The 26,952-nt window shown below is 36.8% G+C and overlaps 1 long non-coding RNA gene, 3 pseudogenes and 6 gene segments (V, D, J or C); 6 read left to right on the forward strand and 4 right to left on the reverse strand.

The window, feature by feature from the left end:
* Positions 1 to 305: 305 nt before the first annotated feature.
* On the forward strand, positions 306 to 936 carry LOC146552229 (uncharacterized). The gene is made up of 3 exons (XR_014889964.1): positions 306 to 505; positions 579 to 666; positions 744 to 936. It is a non-coding gene; the product is annotated as an uncharacterized LOC146552229 (long non-coding RNA).
* A 240-nt stretch (positions 937 to 1,176) lies between these two features.
* On the forward strand, positions 1,177 to 2,310 carry LOC146552230 (Ig kappa chain V region 3381-like). The segment is given in 2 exon segments: positions 1,177 to 1,735; positions 1,911 to 2,310. Coding segments are annotated over 2 exon segments (357 nt in total).
* A 477-nt stretch (positions 2,311 to 2,787) lies between these two features.
* On the reverse strand, positions 2,788 to 4,491 carry LOC146552231 (Ig lambda chain C region-like). The segment is given in 2 exon segments: positions 2,788 to 3,092; positions 4,434 to 4,491. Coding segments are annotated over 2 exon segments (363 nt in total).
* A 3,881-nt stretch (positions 4,492 to 8,372) lies between these two features.
* LOC146552232 (immunoglobulin lambda constant 7-like) lies at positions 8,373 to 8,679 on the reverse strand. The segment is given in 2 exon segments: positions 8,373 to 8,528; positions 8,572 to 8,679. Coding segments are annotated over 2 exon segments (264 nt in total).
* A 5,214-nt stretch (positions 8,680 to 13,893) lies between these two features.
* LOC146552233 (putative non-functional immunoglobulin kappa variable 6D-41 pseudogene) lies at positions 13,894 to 14,372 on the forward strand (annotated as a pseudogene).
* Positions 14,373 to 17,547: 3,175 nt separating this feature from the next.
* Positions 17,548 to 18,023, forward strand: LOC146552234 (putative non-functional immunoglobulin kappa variable 6D-41 pseudogene; annotated as a pseudogene).
* Positions 18,024 to 19,330: 1,307 nt separating this feature from the next.
* Positions 19,331 to 21,107, reverse strand: LOC146552235 (Ig lambda chain C region-like). The segment is given in 2 exon segments: positions 19,331 to 19,847; positions 20,553 to 21,107. Coding segments are annotated over 2 exon segments (474 nt in total).
* Positions 21,108 to 21,246: 139 nt separating this feature from the next.
* Positions 21,247 to 21,728, forward strand: LOC146552236 (Ig kappa chain V-VI region NQ2-48.2.2-like). The segment is given in 2 exon segments: positions 21,247 to 21,298; positions 21,391 to 21,728. Coding segments are annotated over 2 exon segments (390 nt in total).
* A 1,327-nt stretch (positions 21,729 to 23,055) lies between these two features.
* Positions 23,056 to 24,809, reverse strand: LOC146552237 (Ig lambda chain C region-like). The segment is given in 2 exon segments: positions 23,056 to 23,567; positions 24,261 to 24,809. Coding segments are annotated over 2 exon segments (474 nt in total).
* Positions 24,810 to 24,946: 137 nt separating this feature from the next.
* On the forward strand, positions 24,947 to 25,413 carry LOC146552238 (immunoglobulin kappa variable 6-21 pseudogene; annotated as a pseudogene).
* The last annotated feature ends 1,539 nt before the right edge of the window (positions 25,414 to 26,952 follow it).

Consider the following 26,952-nt stretch of genomic DNA (forward strand, 5'->3'; position numbering starts at 1 on the left):
AAGATATAGTTCATCTGTACATGGTTCAAAATATAAAATACCTGGTTTATGGTTTTTACTATGGAGTACATACCCTTCTTCTTAGGGTTCTACAGAGCTGTACAGGACTAAACTATTCAGAGTAAGTAATGTTAGACCAGTTTACCATTCATTCCTTTAAACAGTTATTCATATGTTTCTGTTTTTCAAAATAAATGTTGATCCAGTTTGTCAGAATAATCAAAATCAATCAGCGTCTTTAGTGTCAGATGTATGACAGTAGGGGAACCATGCATCTGTTAATGAGACAAATATAATTGTGACAGGTGAGACCTGGAGACTTGGGACCGCCCCTGGTGGGCGGAGCTGGTCTTTGCTCCTTTCATAAGCGCAGGTGTGGGCAATTGGGTATTCCTCTGCAAACCTGAAGCTGTGAGTGCTTGGTCCGAGTTGGGCAAGTTGGTGTTTCTTAACTCCTGTCTATGAAAGTCTGATACGGGTCCTCCCCTAAACTTCTGTTAGAACGGTAGGTTACACAAAAATGTACCACGTGAGCTCTGGCTGTTGGCAGAGGTTTACAGTTATTTGCACTCTTGTAGGTGGGAAACATTGCTCCCGTGAGAACGGTATAGTGGACTTCATCGCCACTGACCCACATTTATTAAGTATCCACGAACTTGTGGACAGGTAACAAAACCAATTCAGTGGAGGAATATTCCTGTGTTTTATTGTCCAGCTAGTGATCTCCTGCCTTTTATTCACAGAGTACCGAGCTGCTGCTTTGCCAGGTGGATTTCTGGCTGCGGGCAAAGGACCCGACACATCAGTGTGTTTTAATTTGTTTTAAACTGGTGTAAGTCGACAGACTGACTGCTGCGGCTGTCGATGGTTTTGTTTTTTTGTTTTAATCTTTTCTGTATCAGTAGGCACCACAGATATTGATTCTTTTAGTATTTTAACCCCTTTATTTATTTATTTATTTATTTATTTATATATATATATATATATATATATATATATATATATATATATATATATATATATATATATATATATATATATATATATATATATATATATATATATATATATATATATATATATATATATATATATAAATAAAAAAACATTTTTATTTTTTTTTTAAATTGGTCGCAGACGGTGAAGGCGCTGCAGGGAAAACAAATCCTTTTTTTTGTCTCCCCGCTCTTGCATGCACAGCGGTGGGCCCGAGTGAAGACGGCACCGAAGATTTGCCTTTTTAGTGTTTTACCCATTTGGGGTCATGTGTGAGTTGCCGTCCATTTTTAACCTGTGTGCCATGTCGATTTGTTTTTAAACGGTTCCCCGCAGCGCTTGTCCTGTCTCACGGGCAATCCTACAGTTTTATCGTTTTTAATAAGGTAACGTTTTTAATTGTTTTTAGGTGCCGCTGTTACACTATTTTATTTTGTATTAAAAATTAAACTCTTTTAAACTGACTGTGCGCCTACGGCTCTGTCCTATTTTAAATAGGTACCTACCACGGGTCACATAATGAAAAAGTTGAACAATCCACATGACCTCTGTGTTTTCTGTTTCATTGGGAGAGGTGGGTGGTTTCCTCCTACAGTGTGTTTTGCACACTTTCATGCATCACTGCTCCTCACAGTTTAAGTTCTGCTGTCACACATGCTCTCATGCACTTCCACTGAAAACTGAGTCAGGATGGTGTTTCCAATGTTGGTGGTTATGATGTTAGGCTTTCTGAGTTGGGGTGAGAGATTCAAAAAACTAATATAATATTTCAGGAGAATGTTTGGTGAAATTTACTCAGCTTGTTTTATGTGTACATTCATTCTGAAGTTTAAACTGTCTTCCTGATGCATGTTTTTTGGGAATAAAAATAAGTTTTAAAAATTTTTTTTTTTCTTTTTTTTCCTTCATTTCAGAGTCACTTGCCAATTTTCTGACTCAGACTGACGAAGTCAAGTCTGTCAGTCTTGGTGGGACTGTGACCATCAGCGCCACAGGAAGTTCAAATATTGGTGCTGATCTCAGTTGGTACCTTCAGAAACCGGGACAGCCTCCCAAACTGCTTATATTCTCAACATCAACTCGCTTCTCAGGAACTCCGTCTCGATTCAGTGGCAGCAGATCTGGTTCTCAGTACACTTTAACCATCAGTGGGTTTCAGGCTGAAGATGCTGGCGATTATTACTGTCTGGGCTACCATGGTGGTGGAGTGTTCACACAGTGATTTAGAGCTGTACAAAAACCTCCTTCAGTCTGGCTGAAGGCTGCAGGTGCAGAGTGACAGACTGCAATAACTGATCAACTCGACACCACAAAAGCAAAAACACAAAGAATCTAAACAAAACTGAAGAAATACACAGCTTTGTTTATTAAAAGAAATACTTAAATATATCTCAATGAACAAAACATCATGTGCAGGTCTGTTAGGTGCCCCGATAGAAACTAATATGTATAAAGAAATATTTCTGTATTTTTTTTATATTTACAAACAAATGTGTAAATGTATAAATATCTAAGAGAAATATGGAGGTTTGATCAAGTATTTCTGTGCAAAGTAATGGAAAAACAAGAACACAAAAGTGATTTTTCCCAAGCTGCGATTTTATTTTGTGATATAGACTTGTTTTCTCTTTCTTACAAGCATAGTTTTAAAGCACAATATAATATGAATAGCTGATGAATTCTGCATTTAGATTAATAGAGTCAAACGTCTGCAGAAATATCGCAACAGAGGAGACATGTAGCTTCATCAAAGTATAAAAAGCTTCACAGCCATAAAATATTGTTGAAGCTCTACTCTGAGCAGTGGTCAGGGTCCAGGGTTTGAGTGACGGGGCTCTGTCCACTCAGACTGGCCTCACAGCTCACTGAGCCCGCCTTCCTCCACTGGTCTGCAGAGAGGCTCAGGGTGCTGCTCCAGCTGTAGCGACCGTCTGTACCCTGAGCCTCCAAGCTGTTTGACACCCCTGAGGACGTACTGGTGCCCCCCACCTTCCAGCCGAGCTTCCAATTTAATGGGAAACCCCCACTGGCCAGACACACCAGAGTGCCACTGCTCTGGTGTGGGAGCACAGTTAGAGTGGGCCTCACTACACCCGCTGGAGGAGAAAAGGTGGAGAAGAGGGGGAAGAAGACAAAGAAGAAAGGAATGAAACCTGGTAAACACATCTGAAAAAGTGACAGTGATTGCTGATAAAAAAAAACATCACTGTTACAGTCAATAACTGATCTGTAGGATACTTTTCTGACTTTCAGCTGAATCATGTGAATATGGTTCAAATGTCACATCTGTTTCTTTCACTTCTTTAAATGTAAAATAATTGAACCACAAAGACAAAACTGATCTGAATACACTGAAAAAATAATGTCCACAAGAGAAATTCACACTTATATACTTATGAATTTTAAAAAGCATTTAAGTATAAGTGAAAATAAAATTCAAATCGAACAGTCATATTTTGAGAGGAACAACTTCACTAACACCAAACACTAGTTTAAAAAATTTAACTGGAAAATAATTATATAAGCACAAATGATGACAAAAAGAATATTGAATATTGTTTTCGGCAACTGACTGAGACTGAATGAATATTGACAGAATTTTACTCTAACAACTTAATAATGAAAAATGATTAACTATTAATAATCACTTAATTTTAGCAATGTTCTGCTCTGCAAATTTCTTTTAAAGAGGTATTATGTATTGCACAAAGTAAACATTTCTGGTACTTACACTCAATGATGAGTTTCGTTCCTCCACCCAAAGTCAACCACAGTGATACAAACGCATTAACTGGCCGTACAAAAACCTCCTGCACTCTGCACAAGTGTCAAACTGCTGAAAATGAACCTTTTCTCAAGTAAATCATCACAGTTTAAACCTCATTAAATCCAAACGTGGATTTAAGAAATTTACTAAAATTGTTTGATGATTTTAAATCATTTTCGTAATTTTCTTTGATCTACTACCAATTGAAACACAAAGGCAGACATCAAATAAAGTTTTATTAACAAAAAAAAAAAAAAAAAACAGAAAAAGAAAAGGAAAAGCTAAGGAACTGTAAAATGCTAAAACATGAATTATGAGATTTTGGCAATATACTTAGAACAACAATAGAGGCTCAATGTCTGTTATCAAAAGTATGAAGTAAGCTGACCAACCAAATTGCTGCTTTGATCCAGATATTAAAAATGCAGAATTATATTTTCTTTATATTTTCCTCCATTCAATAAAAAGTCAGTGGTATCAATAAAGTTTGTATAATGTATAATAGTATTAATCCAAACAATTTTTCTTCTGACTTTGTGTCCCTTCTTGCCTTCAGTGTGTTGAGAGCAGAGAAATGATTTCCATAGAGAGGAGGCTTTGCATCATCAGCTGATCCTCCAGAGAACTGAGAAGGTTTATAGTCCTGTGAGTTCAACGCTGCAGGACTCACATCTGTCAGTCAACACAGCAGAAAGCACAACCACCATGACTCTCATCACCATCCTCATCTGGACGCTGACCTGCTGCTGTTTTACAGGTTCATTCACTCAGCAACATTTCAAACATGATGTGCTGCTTTTTCTCTCATTGACTTCTGCTGATAAATGAATGATTTGTTTTTGTCTGCAGGAGGCAGCGGTCAGGTGACTGTGACTCAACCTCCAGTAGTGACATTTACTCCTGGATCCACTGTCACTCTGACCTGTAGGACCAACCCAGCTGCTTACAGGCGGCCTAGAAGTGATGGTTTTGATCTTACGGACATTTTCGATTTAAATAATGATTACATATTTTGGTATCAACAGAAGTCTGAACAAACTCCAAAGCTCCTAATTCACCATGTTAGCATAAGTCAGCCAGAAACACCATCTCGATTTAGTGGCAGTGGAAGCAGCTCTGACTTCTCTTTGACCATCAGTGGAGTTCAGGCTGAAGATGCAGCAGTTTACTACTGTCAGAGTTTACATGAAATAAACAGTGCTGATGTGTTCACACAGTGATTTGTAGTCGTACAAAAACCTCCCTCAGTCAGACTGCAGAGACACTGAGCTGTTACAGCTGGAACTGACTGCAGCTGTTGAAGAGGAAGAAACTCTCACACAGACCTCTGAACACAGAGCTGACAGTAACCTCAACAAGCACTAAATACAGAAATAAACAGAGATATTACATGTATATTGGGGCATTTTGAGATAAGGATTTTTAAAGTATCTGCTGTGATTAAGTCATTTTCTGTTTACGTTGCATTATTTGACATTTCACTCAAAGTGTTTTGCTGTTTGTATAAAAAGATGAATCCTAAATGTTTATATTTATATTCATATTAAGCTTTGTGATCCTTTATGAAAAAAAAAATCAGTTCCATTGTATCTTGCCACCTATATCATGAATACAAAACACTGATTTTCTCTTAGATATTGTCAAATTATTGAATCTGCAGTTGGAACAATTTGATTTCTAGTAATTCATCTCAAAGACCAAACACTGATGTTGACAAGTTTATGATCCAAGTTGATGTTGCCAACACAGCATTGTTTGTTCAAACTCATATTGATAAAAGAAGCAGGCTGCTTGTGTCACACTGAACTCTTATCCTGGGCTTCCAGTACACCATTTGTCATCACTGGGGGAGCACAAAGTCCTGCTGGAGGTGAGAGCAGTTACAAATGAGTACCCTGTTAGTTCACCATAGAATAAAAGCTGAAAATGAATCAGAGGTTTGTCAACCTCTCACCAAAGGTTATAAATAAATATTTTGAAAGAGAAGGTTTAGCAAGAGTGAAAAAAAATGAAAATTCCAAAAGAAATTGGCATTGTTCTCATTTTTCTTTTTCTTTTACGTGGTTTTGAAGAAGAGGAGATTTGAAGGTATAAAATGTCTCTAATGTATTTCAGCTCATTAATAAAAATAAAGAGCATATCTGCACCCAAAACCTAAGGCAGGAGAAGTTGTTGACAAGTTGTGGTTATTACAACAATCCCATGACTGACTATCATTACTGTCAACCTATAGTACAAAAGGAAAAGGAAAACAAGTTTGTTATTTCAGTGTCCTCTCTGAGTCTAATAGATCAAATTAATGATAATACAATTTGATGAATAAATAAATAATTGTTTTTATGCCTTACAACTCCTCAGATTTAAAGGTTTTTTAATGGACTCACACAGAAAACTTCATCAGGATGATTTTTCCAATAACTCCATCATGTTGGGTTCTTTTAAGCTGCTGCAGATTATTACTGTCTGCGTTGGCATGATGGTGGAGTGTTCACACAGTAAAATAGAGGAAACACATCTTTCACTTCAACTGAAGGCTGCAGGTGCAGATTGTCAATGAAGAGACTGATGAGAATAACTGGTCCAATCAATTATTGTGTTTAAGTACATGATTGTGGTTAATGTAGCCCAGTTGATAGAATTTTAACATTATTGAAGTTAATTAAATGTTTTACTTTACATACTTTTGCTGTTACCAAAAAAGTCTAATGTAGATTGTGATGATGTTAGTATTTTAATTTTTAGATTTTTCAGTTTTGATATATAAACTATAAAATTCTAGAGATTATATCTAATGTAACTATGTGACTTATATAAGTTTATGTAAAGTTAAAGACCATATGCACAGTCATACACAGGAATTTGAAATTGCAATGCCCACTGGCCCTCAGTGTACACTAAAGATAAAAAGATAAAAAATAAAATAGGAGTCTTATGTACAACACAATACAGTACTACACAATTATATAAACAGCAGTATCCAACACAATCATAGGGATTGTGGGCAAGTTTGTGTGCAAGTGGGGATAGGGCAGTCAGTAAAAAGCAATGGTGGTGGTTCAGAGTTTTGTATGTCAGGAGGGTGGGGGTTCAGAGGGAGCAGGTGGATGCAGGTCTGTAGTTTGTGTGGGTGAGAGCAGGGAGTGAGTGTTGATATTCTAAAAATATTTTCTTGTTGATCCCATATTGTAGTCTGTCAAACGAAATACAGTCAGTTTCTTCTAATATATGTTCCAAGTATTTTATTCCTTTACAACTCCAATTTGGGAAGTCTATCATATTATTGTTTTGTAATATGTCAGAGTTGCTCCAGATACATTTGCATGGGATTAATGAAGAGTTTGTCATTTTTAGAAACTCCCACCATGCTGTCAGAGAACACTGACACTGCACTTAGTTCGAACTTTTAATGAACCACTGGTATCAGATGCCGTTCTATCTGTGACTCAGTCTCCTGTATTTAAGGCTGCTGCTTTGGGGCAGACGGTCTCTCTGAGCTGTACAGCCAGTAAAGGAATTGATGATGATCTCAGCTGGTACCTTCAGAAACCTGGACAGCCTCACATACTACAGTTTCACAAAATCAGCAGAAGTGAATCTGGTACGCCGAGTCATTTCAGCAGTGGATCTGAGCCTGAGTTCAATCTGACAGTCAGTGGAGTTCAAGCTGATGATCGAGATTACTACTGTATGGATGTGTATTCTGACCGAGCATGCGCACACTAATATACAGTCATACAAAAGCCTCTTTCTGTTACTATTTGCAGTGTTGCAGCTGTGAGCTTCTGTACAGACTCAAGGACTGGCTCACTGACTCCAATTACAGATGTGGAAACTTTCAAATGAAGTGGCACAATTTAAAGTCTGTGTCATTTGATATTTACCTCAAAACATTGCTGTACATAAAGTAATATAAAAATATTTTGCTGTTGTTATTGTTATAATGCAAAATAAAACATTCAGAGTAATTGTGTACTTACATATTTCATTATGAGCACCCTCACTAAGATACATTTTATATTGAAGTTTTGGACATGGCAAGACCACATGAGCTTTTATTTTGTAGATCTCTTCAAAGTTTAAATGTAAAATGGAGAATTTATTTACTGAATCAAACTCAAGTTATTTTTTTTTCAGCAAGAGTAAAATTTTCAGATATTGTCATCCTGCTAAAATAAATAAATAAACGACCACAAGGTTCTTTCAACTATTCCCTTAATTTTAAGAGATCACCTCACATTTGATTTGTTCCAGATGTTCAGGCCAGATGCAGCCCTGCCATCTTAATCTCCTCCCAGTCTTGATTTTTCACATGTTAGGGGAACAGGTTAATATATAGCACACTACACTACAATTATAGAGCAAGTATATTTAAAAATCAGACAAAAGACTTAATAATATGGATCACTGCAAGCTCTTTGGCAAAAATATGAATCAGTAATAAGGCAGATATTTGGTACACTCACATCCAGCTTCTACACACGTCACTATCTAAGTTGTTGTTATCAAATAATTTCATCTACAAACTTTCAAACTCATATTGATCAGAGCAGCAGGGATGTATCTCCTGCTCCCCCACACTAAGCTCCTGTCCTGGACTTCAGCAGCCCCTCTAGCCCTCACACCGGTTCTTGCGGAAAGACTTGGCCTGCCAGTAGTCATGATGGTTCACCCTGCAGGAGAACACCTCTGCGTTCATCCAGTTCTCTTGGCTCAGCATCAGGGTGCTGCTGCTGCTGTAGCGACTACTCTTCTCTTCTTCTAAGCTCTTCAGGACCCCCTCTGTCACCTCTGTGCCATCTACATCTCACTTCAGCTCCCTGAGGAGAGTAGCCGGTCAGCAGGCAGGCCAGTGTGACTGGGCCTCCAGAGAGCTTCTCAGAGGATGGTTGAAGCAGGGAGACTGAGGGTCTGACCATGGGGCCAGCTGGAGGGACGATCACAGACACACAAAGAGTAGATTAACCTCTACTGTAGGAGAGATAGCTGACATGAGACAGTTATGATACATGACAGAGATTAACAGGCCTGTGGATTAACTGTATGTGATCAGAAACTGAGAAATTGGAAATATTAGGTTTTAACAAAGTATAAATAATTAGTGAATGTGTTACTGTATTTGTTTTCTTGATGATAAAATTGAAATGTGTACAGGAAACGTTAAAGTTTGTCATCTGTTTGCTTCACTTCCTTTTCATCACATCAGACTAATGAACTGTAAAGTCTGTTAAAGTGCATCTGTATGAAAACTAATTCATTTAGTCAACAGCATAAAATGTCATATCCAACATGGTGTCAAAAATTTCAGTGCAAGTCATCATATCATATTTTCAGCAACAGCTGAGCATTACACAGTTATGGTACATGACAGAGATTAACAGCACTGTGGATTAACTGTGTGAATCACACTGTGATCAGATGAAAGGTCATAAATAGGAGACCCTAACACTTTTAACAAACAAATATTAAAAAATTGTATTTTCACAGTCACATTAACACATAATTTAGAATAAATGTCTTGTTGTTACAGTTATTTTCTTGATGGAAAACAAACAGAGCTGGACTTTGTCATCTGTTTGTTTCACTTCCTTTTTACTACATCAGACTAATAAACTATAAACTCAGTGATGAAACTGTTAATCTGCAAATAAATAAAAGATCTTTAAGGTAAGAATGTTTTACTGTTTGTATAAATAAATACAATCTCAGTCTCAGATTTCAGATTAAAAAAAAATGTATTTGCAGATAAATACAGAAAACCATTCATTAAAAACAGATTGACCCACCGGTAAAGTGTTCGCACAGTGATTTGTAGTCATACAAAAACCTCCCTCAGTCAGACCCACGTCGACCGAAGACTGTTGACGTTTGCCTAACCAGGTGAAGGGACACTTTCTCTCGGTTGAACACGGAACACACTCACACGCAAAGATACACATGTAGACTGACACAGACCTACACTCACCCCCCACCCCCTCCATACGCCTTTGAAGCTTATGTCTTCTATGTTGTGAGATGTGCTGATTCATGAGCTATGTGCTGAGGTGTTTTTTTCTGTTCTCAAACTGATCTCCCTGTTGGAGCTCAGTCTGGGGGGAGTTATTTTTCCTCCTCGTCTTTCCTCATGCTGTGCATTTTCCATTATTATATCTCTCTGACCTGTCTTCCCCATGTGATGTTGTAATGTATGTATGGTCAGAGGGGTATGATGGTGCTGGCAAAGGTCGGCAGCCTTCCAACAAATTAATGATAAAGGTTATCTTATCTTATCTTAATCACTTCATACGGACTGTAAAGAACCTAAAGACATCAAATTATTTTATCTTCACATGTAATTACCACAAATACATTTTTATGTAATATATAATAAAATATAACATCTATGATATCAAATATCACCACGTACAATGGAGTGATATTCATTTTTGGGGGGGAATTTCACACTATATTTTTTCACAGATTAGTTTCAAAATAGTTTTCAAAATAACAATCTTTTGGTGTACTGTGTATTTTTGTCAACAAAGAAAATAAAAAAACAACAACAAATATACTTCTTAAAAGAACACAAAAATCATTGTACTCACTCAGATGTTCTAATAAAATTTCATCACTTTCAAAGATTAATGCTCGTGTTCTATCAGCTCAGAGTTTTTTTTAACACTAAGATACCAAGTATTTAATAGAGTTTCAATGATACTGTTATATGGTGATTCTATCACATTTGACCTCTGATCTCACTTTTACGTTTCACATCTGTCTTTTCTATCCAACATAACACCAAAAAGCATTATATCTGACAGGATTTGTGTGCGGATGCGAAGAACTGACCCAAATGCAGGACTCGTGGATAGTGATGAACTGAAGATGGTTTATTATAAAGAGTGGATGAATAGAAGATGAACAAACACTGACTGGCTGGATAACTGAATGGCTGGCTGAACTGAGAGCACACACGGGAAAGACGACATCAACATCAATGACACGACAGTGAACTGGTAAAACTGAGGAACTTAAATAAACAGACTGAATGATGATGATAATTGGACACAGGTGAGTGCACGGCTGAACATAATGAAACAGGAAATGGAACGTGGAAAAAACAGTGAACAAGAACCGAAAACGATGGGATCCAGGAATCCTGGCAATACCTTTACGAAAAAAAGCTTTGTCAAGAGAAACAGAATGAAATTCAAATATACTCTAGTATAAAAGAATTATAATAACCTCAAGTTATTTGAGTCCAATTATATACAAACAATTAACTTTGTATGCTTTGAATTTAAACAGTAATAAAAATAATCATCATAAATACTATACCCTTAATTGTAAATAGTCCCAAGTAAGTGAGCTGCCTTCTGCCTCTTGCCTTCTTCTTATTTTTTGTTTTTGACACAAATTGTCCATCCTGATTAGGGTTAGGGTCTGTCTGTGAAGGTTCTCAGTCATCCAGGTCATCGTAGTCTTAGGAGCTTGGAAAAGGAGCTTGACAGTCAGTTCAGGCTGATGACGCAGGAGAATAATGTTGTACGGGAGTGCATGAAGACCCAGTGTTTACGCACAGATAATATATGTTATATAATAAAAAACTACTATTATTAAGAACTGTAATCAAAATTAAAGATGTACATAGCCAGGGAAGATTAAGCAATCAGAAAATGTTTGAAATATTAGAAAATGCTAAACTATAAAACTAAGTTTTCAGCAGAGTTTTAAGAAACACTCACAGAATCAGCCAAGCTCATTCAACTTTTAGGTGCTACAATTTGAAAAGTGTCAAAACAGAAACAGATCAGATGATGGTACAAAGTGGGTCCTATAACAAGGTCATAGCAGTACAAACAGGACACCATGGAACTGCAAGGTTTTACATATGAGTAGAAGAATAATTGACTGACATCTCCAACGTTAATTGAGTATTACATGTGACGCAGTTATTTTACTTTGAAGTCAGTTATAACTAAACAAAAAAATCAACCAACCAATCTTATTGTTAGAAATGAATCTCTTTAGAAGGAAATTGTGCTTTAAAATTAAACTTTTTTATTTTTTAATTCCTTCATTAGAATTGAGTAAATTTGCCTGCTTACATATTTGATTCTGATTTCATAATGCCTCAGTGGTTTTTGTAAATATATTAAAAAACGTGGGGTTATGTTTTCTAGTCCTTTGTGTCATTTTGTTGTAAACAGAATAATGAAATGTCTGAATACTGTCTTCCTTCTCATCATTGAAGAAAGACAAAAAAGTTTTATAATATTCTGGATAACTGCAAGCTTTATTGACACAAACATGAATCATTAATATGACAAGTACAATCACAACCAGCTGCTGAGCTGCACATGTCGCTCTTTAGCTTGTTGTTCTTGTCAACACTTTACATCAGTGTCGTTCTCTCACACACAAAGCTGTATTTCCTTCTACAAACAAAAACACATATAGATCACAGAGGCAGGTGTCTTTCTCCTGCTCCCCACACACCCGGCTCCTGTCCTGGGCTTCGGTAACTCCTCTAGCCTTCACACCAGCTCCTGCTCAGGGACTGGGACTGTGTGTGGCCATGATGGATGACCTTGCAGGAGTAAAGCTCTCCCTTCAACCAGCTTTTCTGGCTCAAGGTCAGGGTGCTGCTGCTGCTGTAGCGATCACTCTTCTTCTCCTCTGAGCTGGTCAGGACCCCTTCTGTCACCTCTCTGCCGTCCACCTCCCATCTCACCTCGGCTCCCTCTGGAGAGTAGCCGGTCAACAGGCAGGCCAGTGTGGTGGTGCACCCAGAGAGATCCTCAGGGGAGGGTTGAAGCAGAGAGACTGAGGGTCTGACCATGGGGCCAGCTGGAAGGGAGAGCAGGAACACACAAGGAGCAGATTAACTTCTGCTGTAGGACAGAGAGCTGAACATTACACAGTTATGATACATGACAGAGATTAACAGCATCGTGGAAGAAATGGAAAAATAACAATTACAAATAATGACAAAGTTGGAATTTTACATTTAAAGTTGGAATTTTCCCCTAGGTTACACATCTTTTTTTCTAAACCTGCCATAAAAGTAATTATATTGTACAGCATCTAGTTCCTACATTTATTTTCTTAACTGAAAAAAATGAACCGTCTGTACAGACTGCCATCTGTTTGTTTCACTTCAGTTTTACTACCTCAAAGTACTGAACCATAAACTCGCGATGGAACCGTTAAATTGCATCTAAATAAAACTCTTTTATTTTTAAGCCAAGAATGTAAAACCTTTTTATCCAGTTAACTAAATAAAATCAAAGCTTCCTCGTGCTATTTTCAGCCTCAGATTTTGTGAAAAAATATTTATTCACAGATAAATACAAAAAAAACTTAATTAAAATAGATTTATTCAAAATATAATTTTAATTTTCAGTACTATATAAACATTCAGTTATGATACTGTATTATATATTCACACTTTCTGATACCAAGTTTTCAATAACAGCTACTATGACTAAATCCAACCATGTACACATCATGTAAAACACCCAGAATATAATTTAACACACAATGTTTAAATACATTCTGATGACATATTCAAAATAGTAATAGTATAATATTTTGTGTTAATGAGAAGATTTAGATACTTACAGTGAATGATGAGTTTGGTTCCTCCACCAAAAGTGTACCACAGTGATACAAACTCATTAAGCGGCCGTACAAAAACCTCCCACACTCTGATCAAGCCTCTAAACGCTGGAAATTAACTACTTTCCCCAGTAAACTTCACAGTTTAGAAAATATTTATCATAAAAGTGTTTGTGTTCAAATGGCTTTCTTTAAAAAAAAAATAATTAAGGATTGTTTTAATATTTTTCTTGATTAAAAAAGTAAAATCTACGCTTTCCAACCAACCTGCCATTTTAATCCAGATGTTAAAAAGAATCGCTTTTCTGAAGTATTTTCCAGTGTTTTGTTAGAATCATAATCATGTCATAATAATTTATTGTTGCTTTTCACATTGCTTTGTTGTGTGTTGAGAGCAGAGAAATCATTTCCATAGAGAGGAGGCTTTGCATCATCAGCTGATCCTCCAGAGAACTGAGAAGGTTTATAGTTCTGTGAGTTCAACACTGCAGGACTCACATCTGTCAGTCAACACAGCAGAAAGCACAACCACCATGACTCTCATCACCATCCTCATCTGGACGCTGACCTGCTGCTGTTTTACAGGTTCATTCACTCAGCAACATTTCAACCATGATGTGCTGCTTTTTCTCTCATTGATTTCTGCTGATAAATGAATGATTTGTTTTTGTCTGCAGGATGCAGCGGTCAGGTGACTGTGACTCAACCTCCAGTAGTGACATTTACTCCTGGATCCACTGTCACTCTGACCTGTAGGACCAACCCAGCTGTTGTCAGATATACTGATGGGGATCAGGGCATGTTTTGGTATCAACAAAAATCTGGACAGACACCAAAGCTCCTAATAAAATATGTGAAAACACTTGAGTCAGGAACACCATCTCGATTTAATGGCAGTGGAAGCAGCTCTGACTTCTCTATGACCATCAGTGGAGTTCAGGCTGAAGATGCAGCAGTTTATTATTGTAAGAGTGCCCACAAAATAAACAGTGTTTGGGTGTTCGCACAGTGATTTGTAGTCATACAAAAACCTCCCTCAGTCAGACTGCAGAGACACTGAGCTGTTACAGCAGAAACTGACTGCAGCTGCAGGGAGACAGAACACAGAGCTGACAAAAAAGCTTTACAAAAAGAAACAGAATGAAATTCAGATATACTCTAGTATAATCTTATTATAATAAGCTCAAGTTATTTTTGTCCAATTATATAAAAACAACTAACTTTATTATAAATCATTTAAATAAAAGTTAAAATTTTTTTTTTTAATTATTTCACGTATATTAAAATAGATCTCAACCAATTAATGCATGCTTTGAATTTAAACAGTAATAATAATAATAATCATAAATGCTTTCCCCTTAATTGTAAATAGTGCCCAGAGAGAGAGTGCTGCCTTCTGCCTCTTGCCTCATTAATTTTTTTTTTGTGTTTGACACAAATTTTCCATCCTGATTAGGGTTAGGGTCTGTCTGTGAAGGTTCTCAGTCATCCATGTCATCGTAGTCTTAGGAGCTTGGAAAAGGAGCTTGACAGTCAGCTCAAGCTGATGATGCAGGAGAATAATATAGTATGGGAGTGCATGAAGACCCAGTGTTTACACAGAGATAATATATGTTATATAATAAAAAAAATAATATTATTAAGAACTGTAATCAAAATTAAAGATGTACATAGCCAGGGAACATTAAACAAGCAGAAAATGTTTGAAATATTAGAAAATACTAAACTATAAAACTAAGTTTTCAGCAGAGTTTTAAAACAACTCACAGAATCAGCCAAGCTCATTCAACTTTTAGGTGCTACAATCTGAAAAGTGTCAAAACAGAAACAGATCAGATGATGGTACAAAGTGGGTCCTATAACAAGGTCATAGCAGTACAAACAGGACACCATGGAACTGCAAGGTTTTACATATGAGTAGAAGAATAATTGACTGACATCTCCAACGTTAATTGAGTATTACATGTGACGCAGTTATTTTACTTTGAAGTCAGTTATAACTAAACAAAAAAATCAACCAACCAATCTTATTGTTAGAAATGAATCTCTTTAGAAGGAAATTGTGCTTTAAAATTAAACTTTTTTATTTTTTAATTCCTTCATTAGAATTGAGTAAATTTGCCTGCTTACATATTTGATTCTGATTTCATAATGCCTCAGTGGTTTTTGTAAATATATTAAAAAACGTGGGGTTATGTTTTCTAGTCCTTTGTGTCATTTTGTTGTAAACAGAATAATGAAATGTCTGAATACTGTCTTCCTTCTCATCATTGAAGAAAGACAAAAAAGTTTTATAATATTCTGGATAACTGCAAGCTTTATTGACACAAACATGAATCATTAATATGACAAGTACAATCACAACCAGCTGCTGAGCTGCACATGTCGCTCTTTAGCTTGTTGTTCTTGTCAACACTTTACATCAGTGTTGTTCTCTCACACACAAAGCTGTATTTCCTTCTACAAACAAAAACACATATAGATTACAGAGGCAGGTGTCTTTCTCCTGCTCCCCACACACCCGGCTCCTGTCCTGGGCTTCGGTAACTCCTCTAGCCTTCACACCAGCTCCTGCTCAGGGACTGGGACTGTGTGTGGCCATGATGGATGACCTTGCAGGAGTAAAGCTCTCCCTTCAACCAGCTTTTCTGGCTCAAGGTCAGGGTGCTGCTGCTGCTGTAGCGATCACTCTTCTTCTCCTCTGAGCTGGTCAGGACCCCTTCTGTCACCTCTCTGCCGTCCACCTCCCATCTCACCTCGGCTCCCTCTGGAGAGTAGCCGGTCAACAGGCAGGCCAGTGTGGTCGTGCACCCAGAGAGATCCTCAGGGGAGGGTTGAAGCAGAGAGACTGAGGGTCTGACCATGGGGCCAGCTGGAAGGGAGAGCAGGAACACACAAGGAGCAGATTAACTTCTGCTGTAGGACAGAGAGCTGAACATTACACAGTTATGATACATGACAGAGATTAACAGCATCGTGGAAGAAATGGAAAAATAACAATTACAAATAATGACAAAGTTGGAATTTTACATTTAAAGTTGGAATTTTCCCCTAGGTTACACATCTTTTTTTCTAAACCTGCCATAAAAGTAATTTTATTGTACAGCATCTAGTTCCTACATTTATTTTCTTAACTGAAAAAATGAACCGTCTGTACAGACTGCCATCTGTTTGTTTCACTTCAGTTTTACTACCTCAAAGTACTGAACCATAAACTCGCGATGGAAGCGTTAAATTGCATCTAAATAAAACTCTTTTATTTTTTAAGCCAAGAATGTAAAACCTTTTTATCCAGTTAACTGTTTGTATAAATACATAAAATCAAAGCTTCCTCGTGCTATTTTCAGCCTCAGATTTTGTGAAAAAATATTTATTCACAGATAAATACAAAAAAAACTTAATTAAAATAGATTTATTCAAAATATAATTTTAATTTTCAGTACTATATAAACATTCAGTTATGATACTGTATTATATATTCACACTTTCTGATACCAAGTTTTCAATAACAGCTACTATGACTAAATCCAACCATGTACACATCATGTAAAACACCCAGAATATAATTTAACACACAATGTTTAAATACATTCTGATGACATATTCAAAATAGTAATAGTATAATATTTTGTGTTAATGAGAAGATTTAGATACTTACAGTGAATGATGAGTTTGGTTCCTCCACCAAAAGTGTACCACAGTGATACAAACTCATTAAGCGGCCGTACAAAAACCTCCCACACTCTGATCAAGCCTCTAAACGCTGGAAATTAACTACTTTCCCCAGTAAACTTCACAGTTTAGAAAATATTTATCATAAAAGTGTTTGTGTTCAAATGGCTTTCTTTAAAAAAAAAAATTTAAGGATTGTTTTAATATTTTTCTTGATTAAAAAAGTAAAATCTACGCTTTCCAACCAACCAGCCATTTTAATCCAGACGTTAAAAAGAATCGCTTTTCTGAAGTATTTTCCAGTGTTTTGTTAGAATCATAATCATGTCATAATAATTTATTGTTGCTTTTCACATTTCTTTGTTGTGTGTTGAGAGCAGAGAAATCATTTCCATAGAGAGGAGGCTTTGCATCATCAGCTGATCCTCCAGAGAACTGAGAAGGTTTATAGTTCTGTGAGTTCAACACTGCAGGACTCACATCTGTCAGTCAACACAGCAGAAAGCACAACCACCATGACTCTCATCACCATCCTCATCTGGACGCTGACCTGCTGCTGTTTTACAGGTTCATTCACTCAGCAACATTTCAAACATGATGTGCTGCTTTTTCTCTCATTGATTTCTGCTGATAAATGAATGATTTGTTTTTGTCTGCAGGATGCAGCGGTCAGGTGACTGTGACTCAACCTCCAGTAGTGACATTTACTCCTGGAAACACTGTCACTCTGACCTGTAGGACCAGCCAAGCTGTTGCTACCTGTGATAGTAAACCTTGTATGTTTTGGTATCAACAGAAATCTGGACAGACCACAAAGCTTCTAATAAAACAGGGGAACATAATTCAGTCAGGAACACCATCTCGATTTAGTGGCAGTGGAAGCAGCTCTGACTTCTCTATGACCATCAGTGGAGTTCAGGCTGAAGATGCAGCAGTTTACTACTGTAAGAGTATCCATGTAATAAACAGTGCTGATGTGTTCACACAGTGATTTGCAGTCGTACAAAAACCTCCCTCAGTCAGACTGCAGAGACACTGAGCTGTTACAGCAGGAACTGACTGCAGCTGTTGAAGTAGAAAAGTCTTTGACACAGACCACAGAAAACAGAGCTGACAGTAATCTCACCAAGCACTAAATCCAGAATTGTGCAGATATATTTGATTTGGGGTGATTTTAGAAAGGATAAAAAAAACCCAGACCCATCCACAAAGTCGCTTTCTTATTGTGTTTCCACCTGTATTCACAGGAAGAGTTGGCAAATTACACAGAAAGATCAGATTTTTTTTTTACATTTATATTCCCATTAAGTCTCTTGATGATTATAAAACAAAGTGATCTGAGTTTTTAATACTGTATGATCCCACGTGTATAATGATTTGTATAATGATCAATTAGAAAATGGTAGGTACAAATACAGCGCCTCTGGAAAGTATCCACAGTACTTTACTTGTTCCATATTGTGTCACATTACATCCTTATTCCAAAATGTAACTACTGAGATTCGCTTCTTTTCCACTTGATGATCTGCTGCACCTTGCGGTGTGGTAGGACTGTATCACTCACACTTTCACACACAGCTGGTTATACATGAGATCACTGACTGACATTCTCTCTCCCCTATTTTCTTTCACACCCTGGGAATTTTTTGGACTTTACCCCTTGGACATTTTTTTATTTGGGACTTTGAACAATAAGCTGTTGTGTAGAACATTCTCCACATGTGAAAAGAGTGTGAGATTTTCATTTGAATGTACAATCTGTTTCTATAAGAGTTAAGGAGTCAGGTTAATAGGGTGCACCCGAGCATTGAAACCCAACGTTGAAACTGAGAATTGAAAACCAAAAGTAACATATGGCCAAGTCATTGTCTTAGCAGTTTATGTGTTTTACTTTTCTTTCATTTTTGTAAGTTTCCGTTCTGCAACTGTAAAGGGCCTTTAACCTGTGCTTGTCAACCTCATGGTTTTTTTCACTAAAGTCGGCTGGTTCTTTTGAGTTACATTCTTGTCTCTGTGTCTCATTTAAACACACCCCTGTGCTCCTATAGTCGAACCTATTGGCCCATTGATATATTCTTTTCAACAATTCCCCTTACTGTGTTACATATACAACTACGTTTATAGTGATTCAACCTTTATATTTATCATTAAATATGAGCAAAAGTTCATGAGCACATCTTTTTTAAGTGTAGTAACAGAAACCGATGTGTATTTATTTCCAAACTTTAATAAATTGCATTTTTTCTTTATAAAAGTTATAAATTCTTATAGATAAAGAATCAAAAGATAAAATGTTAGTGATTTTTCATGAACTGGGATTTTATTTTGTTCTGCAGACTTTCTTTTTATAGCATGGTTTGAAAACACAATGTGAATAAACAGATGACATCTGCATGCACAACAACAGACAACAATGTTTGCAGGAAAATTAAAACAAACGAAACATGTAGCTTCATCAAACACATATGCAAACAGGAAGTGTTGCTGAAGTTCTACTCTGAGCAGTGGTCAGGGTCCAGGGTTTGAGTGACAGGGCACTGTCCACTCAGACTGGCCTCACAGCTCACTGAGCCCGCCTTCTTCCACTGGTCTGCAGAGAGGCTCAGGGTGCTGCTCCAGCTGTAGTGGCCGTCTGTCCCCAGGACCTCCAGGCTGCTTGACACACCTGAGGATGTGCTGGTGCCCCCCACCTTCCAGCCCAGCTTCCAGTTTGAGGGGAAACCGCCGGCAGCCAAACACACCAGAGTGGCACTACTCAGTTTGTCTTCCTCTTTGGAGGGAGGGAGGACAGTGAGGGTGGGCCTCACCACACCCACTGGAGGAGAGAGTGGGGAGAAGAGCAACCAAAGACGTAAGAATCAAAGCAGGAAAGAAATACCTACATGGTGTTTAATCATTAATTATTGATGAATATTATTATTTCTATAAAGTTTTACAGTAAATATCTCATCTATGTGATAATTTTCAATGTTACACTCACAGAGTTGAAACACTCATGTACAGTTTAAACTTTGTCATCTGCTTCTTTCACTTCCTTTTAAACTTCAAGTACAATCAATCATCCATGAACTCAAAGCTGGTCTGTGTTTACTGACACTTTTTTTTTTTTTTACTTTTGGGGAAATCCATAAAATACTGATATTTTCAAAATAGAAACAATAAAGAAATAAATCCACAAACACTATATTTGACAATCAAAGCTTGAAAATAACAAAACCTGAAATATTTTAACTGGAAAATACTAAAAAGATATTAATTAACATTTCAGAGAAACTTAAAAATGAAAAGGAAACAAAATATTTTTTGTGTGTGTTTTTCGTGTTTTTTTTTTTAACATAAATTCTGACATTTGTAAAACTGAATGAATTTCTCAGGGAAGTTATTTTGCAGACTGTGAGATCAACTTTGTTTTATAAATAATGAAAATGATCAACAACAATCACCAAACTTGATCAAATATCTTTTCAAAATTTTATTAAATGTTTTGTAATGGTAGTAAATTAAAATTTCTGGTACTTACAGTCAACGATGAGTTTGGTTCCTCCACCAAAAGTCCACCACAGTGATACAAACTCATTAAGTGGCCGTACAAAAACCTCCTGCACTCTGATCAAGCATCTAACAACTGAAAATGAACCTTTTTTCATGTAAAACATCACAGCACACCTCATTAAATGCAGAAGATGATTTCACTAAAGTGACTTAAAGTGTTTAATAATTTTAAATCATGATTATCATAATTGTATTTTTAGGATTAAGAATTGAAAGACAAAACTTAATTTTCACCTCACACATACACAAAACTGTTTAAAACAGCAAAGAGAAACATTTCAAGAAATCATGAATTCTGAAACTATGAGAATATAATAAAGATGGCTTTACAGGTATATTGTATTTGTTGATACTAAAATCAAAAAGTAAACATACAAACCAGAGTGCCATTTTAATCCAGGTGTTAAAAATGCATAAATATGTTTCCAATATATTTTCTCTATTCCATAAAATCATTAATGGTATTAGTTCAAAGCAATTTTCTTTTGATTTTGTTCCCCACATTGCCGTCAGTGTGTTGAGAGCAGAGAAATGATTTCCATAGAGAGGAGGCTTTGCATCATCAGCTGATCCTCCAGAGAACTGAGAAGGTTTATAGTCCTGTGACTTCAACACTGCAGGACTCACATCTGTCAGTCAACACAGCAGAAAGCACAACCACCATGACTCTCATCACCATCCTCATCTGGACGCTGACCTGCTGCTGTTTTACAGGTTCATTCACTCAGCAACATTTCAAACATGATGTGCTGCTTTTTCTCTCATTGATTTCTGCTGATAAATGAATGATTTGTTTTTGTCTGCAGGATGCAGCGGTCAGGTGACTGTGACTCAACCTCCAGTAGTGACATCTACTCCTGGATCCACTGTCACTCTGACGTGTAAAAACAGTAAAAATGTTGCATATTGTCCTGATAGTGATAACCAGTGTATGTCCTGGTATCAACAGAAATCTGGACAGACTCCAAAGCTCCTAATAAAACAGGGGAACAAAATTCAGTCAGGAACACCAACTCGATTTAGTGGCAGTGGAAGCAGCTCTGACTTCTCTATGACCATCAGTGGAGTTCAGGCTGAAGATGCAGCAGTTTACTACTGTAAGAGTATCCATGTAATAAACAGTGCTGATGTGTTCACACAGTGATTTGCAGTCGTACAAAAACCTCCCTCAGTCAGACTGCAGAGACACTGAGCTGTTACAGCAGGAACTGACTGCAGCTGTTGAAGTAGAAAAGTCTTTGACACAGACCACAGAAAACAGAGCTGACAGTAATCTCACCAAGCACTAAATCCAGAATTGTGCAGATATATTTGATTTGGGGTGATTTTAGAAAGGATAAAAGAAACCCAGACCCATCCACAAAGTCGCTTTCTTATTGTGTTTCCAACTGTATTCACAGGAAGAGTTGGCAAATTACACAGAAAGATCAGATTTTTTTTTTACATTTATATTCCCATTAAGTCTCTTGATGATTATAAAACAAAGTGATCTGAGTTTTTAATACTGTATGATCCCACGTGTATAATGATTTGTATAATGATCAATTAGAAAATGGTAGGTACAAATACAGCGCCTCTGGAAAGTATCCACAGTACTTTACTTGTTCCATATTGTGTCACATTACATCCTTATTCCAAAATGTAACTACTGAGATTCGCTTCTTTTCCACTTGATGATCTGCTGCACCTTGCGGTGTGGTAGGACTGTATCACTCACACTTTCACACACAGCTGGTTATACATGAGATCACTGACTGACATTCTCTCTCCCCTATTTTCAATCACAACCTTGGAAATTTTTTGGACTTTACCCCTTGGACATTTTTTTATTTGGGACTTTGAACAATAAGCTGTTGTGTAGAACATTCTCCACATGTGAAAAGAGTGTGAGATTTTCATTTGAATGTACAATGGATTTGTGTAATCTGTTTCTATAAGAGTTAAGGAGTCAGGTTAATAGGGTGCACCCGAGCATTGAAACCCAACGTTGAAACTGAGAATTGAAAACCAAAAGTAACATATGGCCAAGTCATTGTCTTAGCAGTTTATGTGTTTTACTTTTCTTTCATTTTTGTAAGTTTCCGTTCTGCAACTGTAAAGGGCCTTTAACCTGTGCTTGTCAACCTTATGTTTTTTTTCACTAAAGTCGGCTGGTTCTTTTGAGTTACATTCTTGTCTCTGTGTCTCATTTAAACACACCCCTGTGCTCCTATAGTCGAACCTATTGGCCCATTGATATATTCTTTTCAACAATTCCCCTTACTGTGTTACATATACAACTACGTTTATAGTGATTCAACCTTTATATTTATCATTAAATATGAGCAAAAGTTCATGAGCACATCTTTTTTAAGTGTAGTGACAGAAACCGATGTGTATTTATTTCCAAACTTTAATAAATTGCAATTTTTTTTGTATAAAAGTTATAAATTCTTATAGATAAAGAATCAAAAGATAAAACATTAGTGATTTTTCATGAACTGGGATTTTATTTTGTTCCGCAGACTTTCTTTTTATAGCATGGTTTGAAAACACAATGTGAATAAACAGATGACATCTGCATGCACAACAACAGACAACAATGTTTGCAGGAAAATTAAAACAAACGAAACATGTAGCTTCATCAAACACATATGCAAACAGGAAGTGTTGCTGAAGTTCTACTCTGAGCAGTGGTCAGGGTCCAGGGTTTGAGTGACAGGGCACTGTCCACTCAGACTGGCCTCACAGCTCACTGAGCCCGCCTTCTTCCACTGGTCTGCAGAGAGGCTCAGGGTGCTGCTCCAGCTGTAGTGGCCGTCTGTCCCCAGGACCTCCAGGCTGCTTGACACACCTGAGGATGTGCTGGTGCCCCCCACCTTCCAGCCCAGCTTCCAGTTTGAGGGGAAACCGCCGGCAGCCAAACACACCAGAGTGGCACTACTCAGTTTGTCTTCCTCTTTGGAGGGAGGGAGGACAGTGAGGGTGGGCCTCACCACACCCACTGGAGGAGAGAGTGGGGAGAAGAGCAACCAAAGACGTAAGAATCAAAGCAGGAAAGAAATACCTACATGGTGTTTAATCATTAATTATTGATGAATATTATTATTTCTATAATGTTTTACAGTAAATATCTCATCTATGTGATAATTTTCAATGTTACACTGACAGAGTTGAAACACTCATGTACAGTTTAAACTTTGTCATCTGCTTCTTTCACTTCCTTTTAAACTTCAAGTACAATCAATCATCCATGAACTCAAAGCTGGTCTGTGTTTACTGACACTTTTTTTTTTTAACTTTTGGGGAAATCCATAAAATACTGATATTTTCAAAATAGAAACAATAAAGAAATAAATCCACAAACACTATATTTGACAATCAAAGCTTGAAAATAACAAAACGTGAAATATTTTAACTGGAAAATACTAAAAAGATATTAATTAACATTTCAGAGAAACTTAAAAATGAAAAGGGAACAAAATATTTTTTTGTGTTTTTTTTTTTTTAACGTAAATTCTGACATTTGTAAAACTGAATGAGTTTCTCAGGGAAGTTATTTTGCAGACTGTGAGATCAACTTTGTTTTATAAATAATGAAAATGATCAACAACAATCACCAAACTTGATCAAATATCTTTTCAAAATTTTATAAAATGTTTTGTAATGGTAGTAAATTAAAATTTCTGGTACTTACAGTCAACGGTGAGTTTGGTTCCTCCACCAAAAGTCCACCACAGTGATACAAACTCATTAAGTGGCCGTACAAAAACCTCCTGCACTCTGATCAAGCATCTAACAACTGAAAATGAACCTTTTTTCATGTAAAACATCACAGCACACCTCATTAAATGCAGAAGATGATTTCACTAAAGTGTTTAATAATTTTAAATCATGATTATCATAATCATATTTTTAGGATTAAGAATTGAAAGACAAAACTTAATTTTCACCTCACACATACACAAAACTGTTTAAAACAGCAAAGAGAAACATTTCAAGAAATCATGAATTCTGAAACTATGAGAATATAATAAAGATGGCTTTACAGGTATATTGTATTTGTTGATACTAAAATCAAAAAGTAAACATACAAACCAGAGTGCCATTTTAATCCAGGTGTTAAAAATATGTAAATATGATTCCAATATATTTTTCTCTATTCCATAAAATCTTTAAAGGTATTAGTTCAAAACTATTTTCTTTTGCTTTTGTGCCCCAAAGTTTCCTTCAGTGTGTTGAGAGCAGAGAAATGATTTCCATAGAGAGGAGGCTTTGCATCATCAGCTGATCCTCCAGAGAACTGGGAAGGTTTATAGTCCTGTGACTTCAACACTGCAGGACTCACATCTGTCAGTCAACACAGCAGAAAGCACAACCACCATGACTCTCATCACCATCCTCATCTGGACGCTGACCTGCTGCTGTTTTACAGGTTCATTCACTCAGCAACATTTGAAACATGATGTGCTGCTTTTTCTCTCATTGATTTCTGCTGATAAATGAATGATTTGTTTCTGTCTGCAGGATGCAGCGGTCAGGTGACTGTGACTCAACCTCCAGTAGTGACATTTACTCCTGGATCTACTGTCACCCTGACCTGTAGGACCAACCAAGCTGTTGGTGGCTGTGGTGATGGTCAGTGTATGTTCTGGTATCAACAGAAATCTGGACAAACTCCAAAGCTCCTAATTCGACATGTAAGCATAAGTCATTCAGGAACACCATCTCGATTTAGTGGCAGTGGAAGCAGCTCTGACTTCTCTATGACCATTAGTGGAGTTCAGGCTGAAGATGCAGCAGTTTACTACTGTAAGAGTGTGCATAGCGGGCCAGTGTTCACACAATGATTTGTAGTCATACAAAAACCTCCTTTAGTCAGACTGCAGAGACTCTGAGCTGTGACTGCAGCTGCTGAAGTAGGAGAGACTCTGACACAGACCAGTGAACACAGAGCAGACATTAACCTCACCAAGCACTAAATAAAGAAATTAATTTAAACACGTCATGTCTATTGAGGCATTTCGAAATAAGAATTTTAAAAACATCTGCTGTGATCAAGTCATTTTCTGTTAACATTACATTACTTGAATAATTACATTACATTCACATGAAGAGTTTTGCTGTTTGTATAAACAGGTGAAGCATAAATGTTTATATTTATATTCGTATTAAGCTACTTGGTAATGATAAAAAAACAATCTGTTTTAAGATTTTTATCATTGTATGTTGCCACCTGTATAATGAATAAAAAACACTGATTTTCTCTTGATCATTGTCAAAATAATGAATCTACAGTTGGGATTTTTTTTATTTCAACACATTTATATCTGAAAGACCAAAGATAATCTTATTCATCATTAAAAGCTGTATTTGCAGTAATAATCATACTATTACCATTTAACAACATCCATACCCACCAGCTAAGTTACATATCACCATCTAAGTTGATGTTGCCAACTCTGTACAGCAGTGCTGTTTGTTCCAACCTTACAACTCATATTGCTAAGAGTAGCAGGTTGCTTATCTCACACTCAACTCCTGTCTTGACGGTTTATCATCACTGGGGGAGCAAAGAGCCCTGCTGGAGGTGAGAGCAGAGACAAATGAGGACTTTGTTAGTTCAGCTTAGAATAAACACTGAAAATTGATGTGAGGTTTGTCCACCTCTCTCCAAAACTTTCAAATTTCATTTGCATTTTTCTCATGGTTTTTTTTGTTACTTAAGTGCTTTTGTAGAAGAGCGGATTTGAAGGTATAAAATGTCTCTAATCTATTTCTGCTCATCTTTAAAATGCAGCATTGCTGAGTCACAGAGAGCTGCTTGGAGGAGGAGAGAGCAGAGACACATGAGAAGCCTGTTGTGTCAGTTTAGAGTAAAAACAGGAAACAAGTCAAACATTTGCCCATAACCACAGCAAGATTCATTAATAGTTCATTAATATTAAGATAGTTGTTCATGTTGCTGGAAGCCAGCAGGAGAAGTTTTTGACAAGTTGTGGTTCTCACAAAAATCACATGACTGACTATCATTACTGTCAACCTAATGTACGAAAGGAAAAATTCATGTGGTAGGTTAAAGGATCCTGAGGCTACATATGTTTAATTATTTTTATGTTATTCCAGCATCCTTTCTAAGTCTAATAGATAAAATGAACGATAATAAAATTAGATGAATAAATAAATAATTATTTTTATGTCTTACTACTCCTCAGATTTTAAGATTTTCTAATGGACTCACACAGAAAACCTCATTAGGATGATTTTTCCAATAACTCTGTCATGTTGGGTTTTCTGAGTTGCTGCAGATTATTACTGTCTGTGTTGGCATGATGGTGGAGTGTTCACACAGTAATTTATAGCTTTACAAAACACATCGTTCACTTTGA

Source organism: Mchenga conophoros, linkage group LG19 (genome assembly GCF_057382185.1).
Source record: "Mchenga conophoros isolate Kocher_MC1m ecotype Shallow Benthic linkage group LG19, M_conophoros_male_GT1.1, whole genome shotgun sequence".
Classification (NCBI taxonomy): Eukaryota; Metazoa; Chordata; class Actinopteri; order Cichliformes; family Cichlidae; genus Mchenga; species Mchenga conophoros.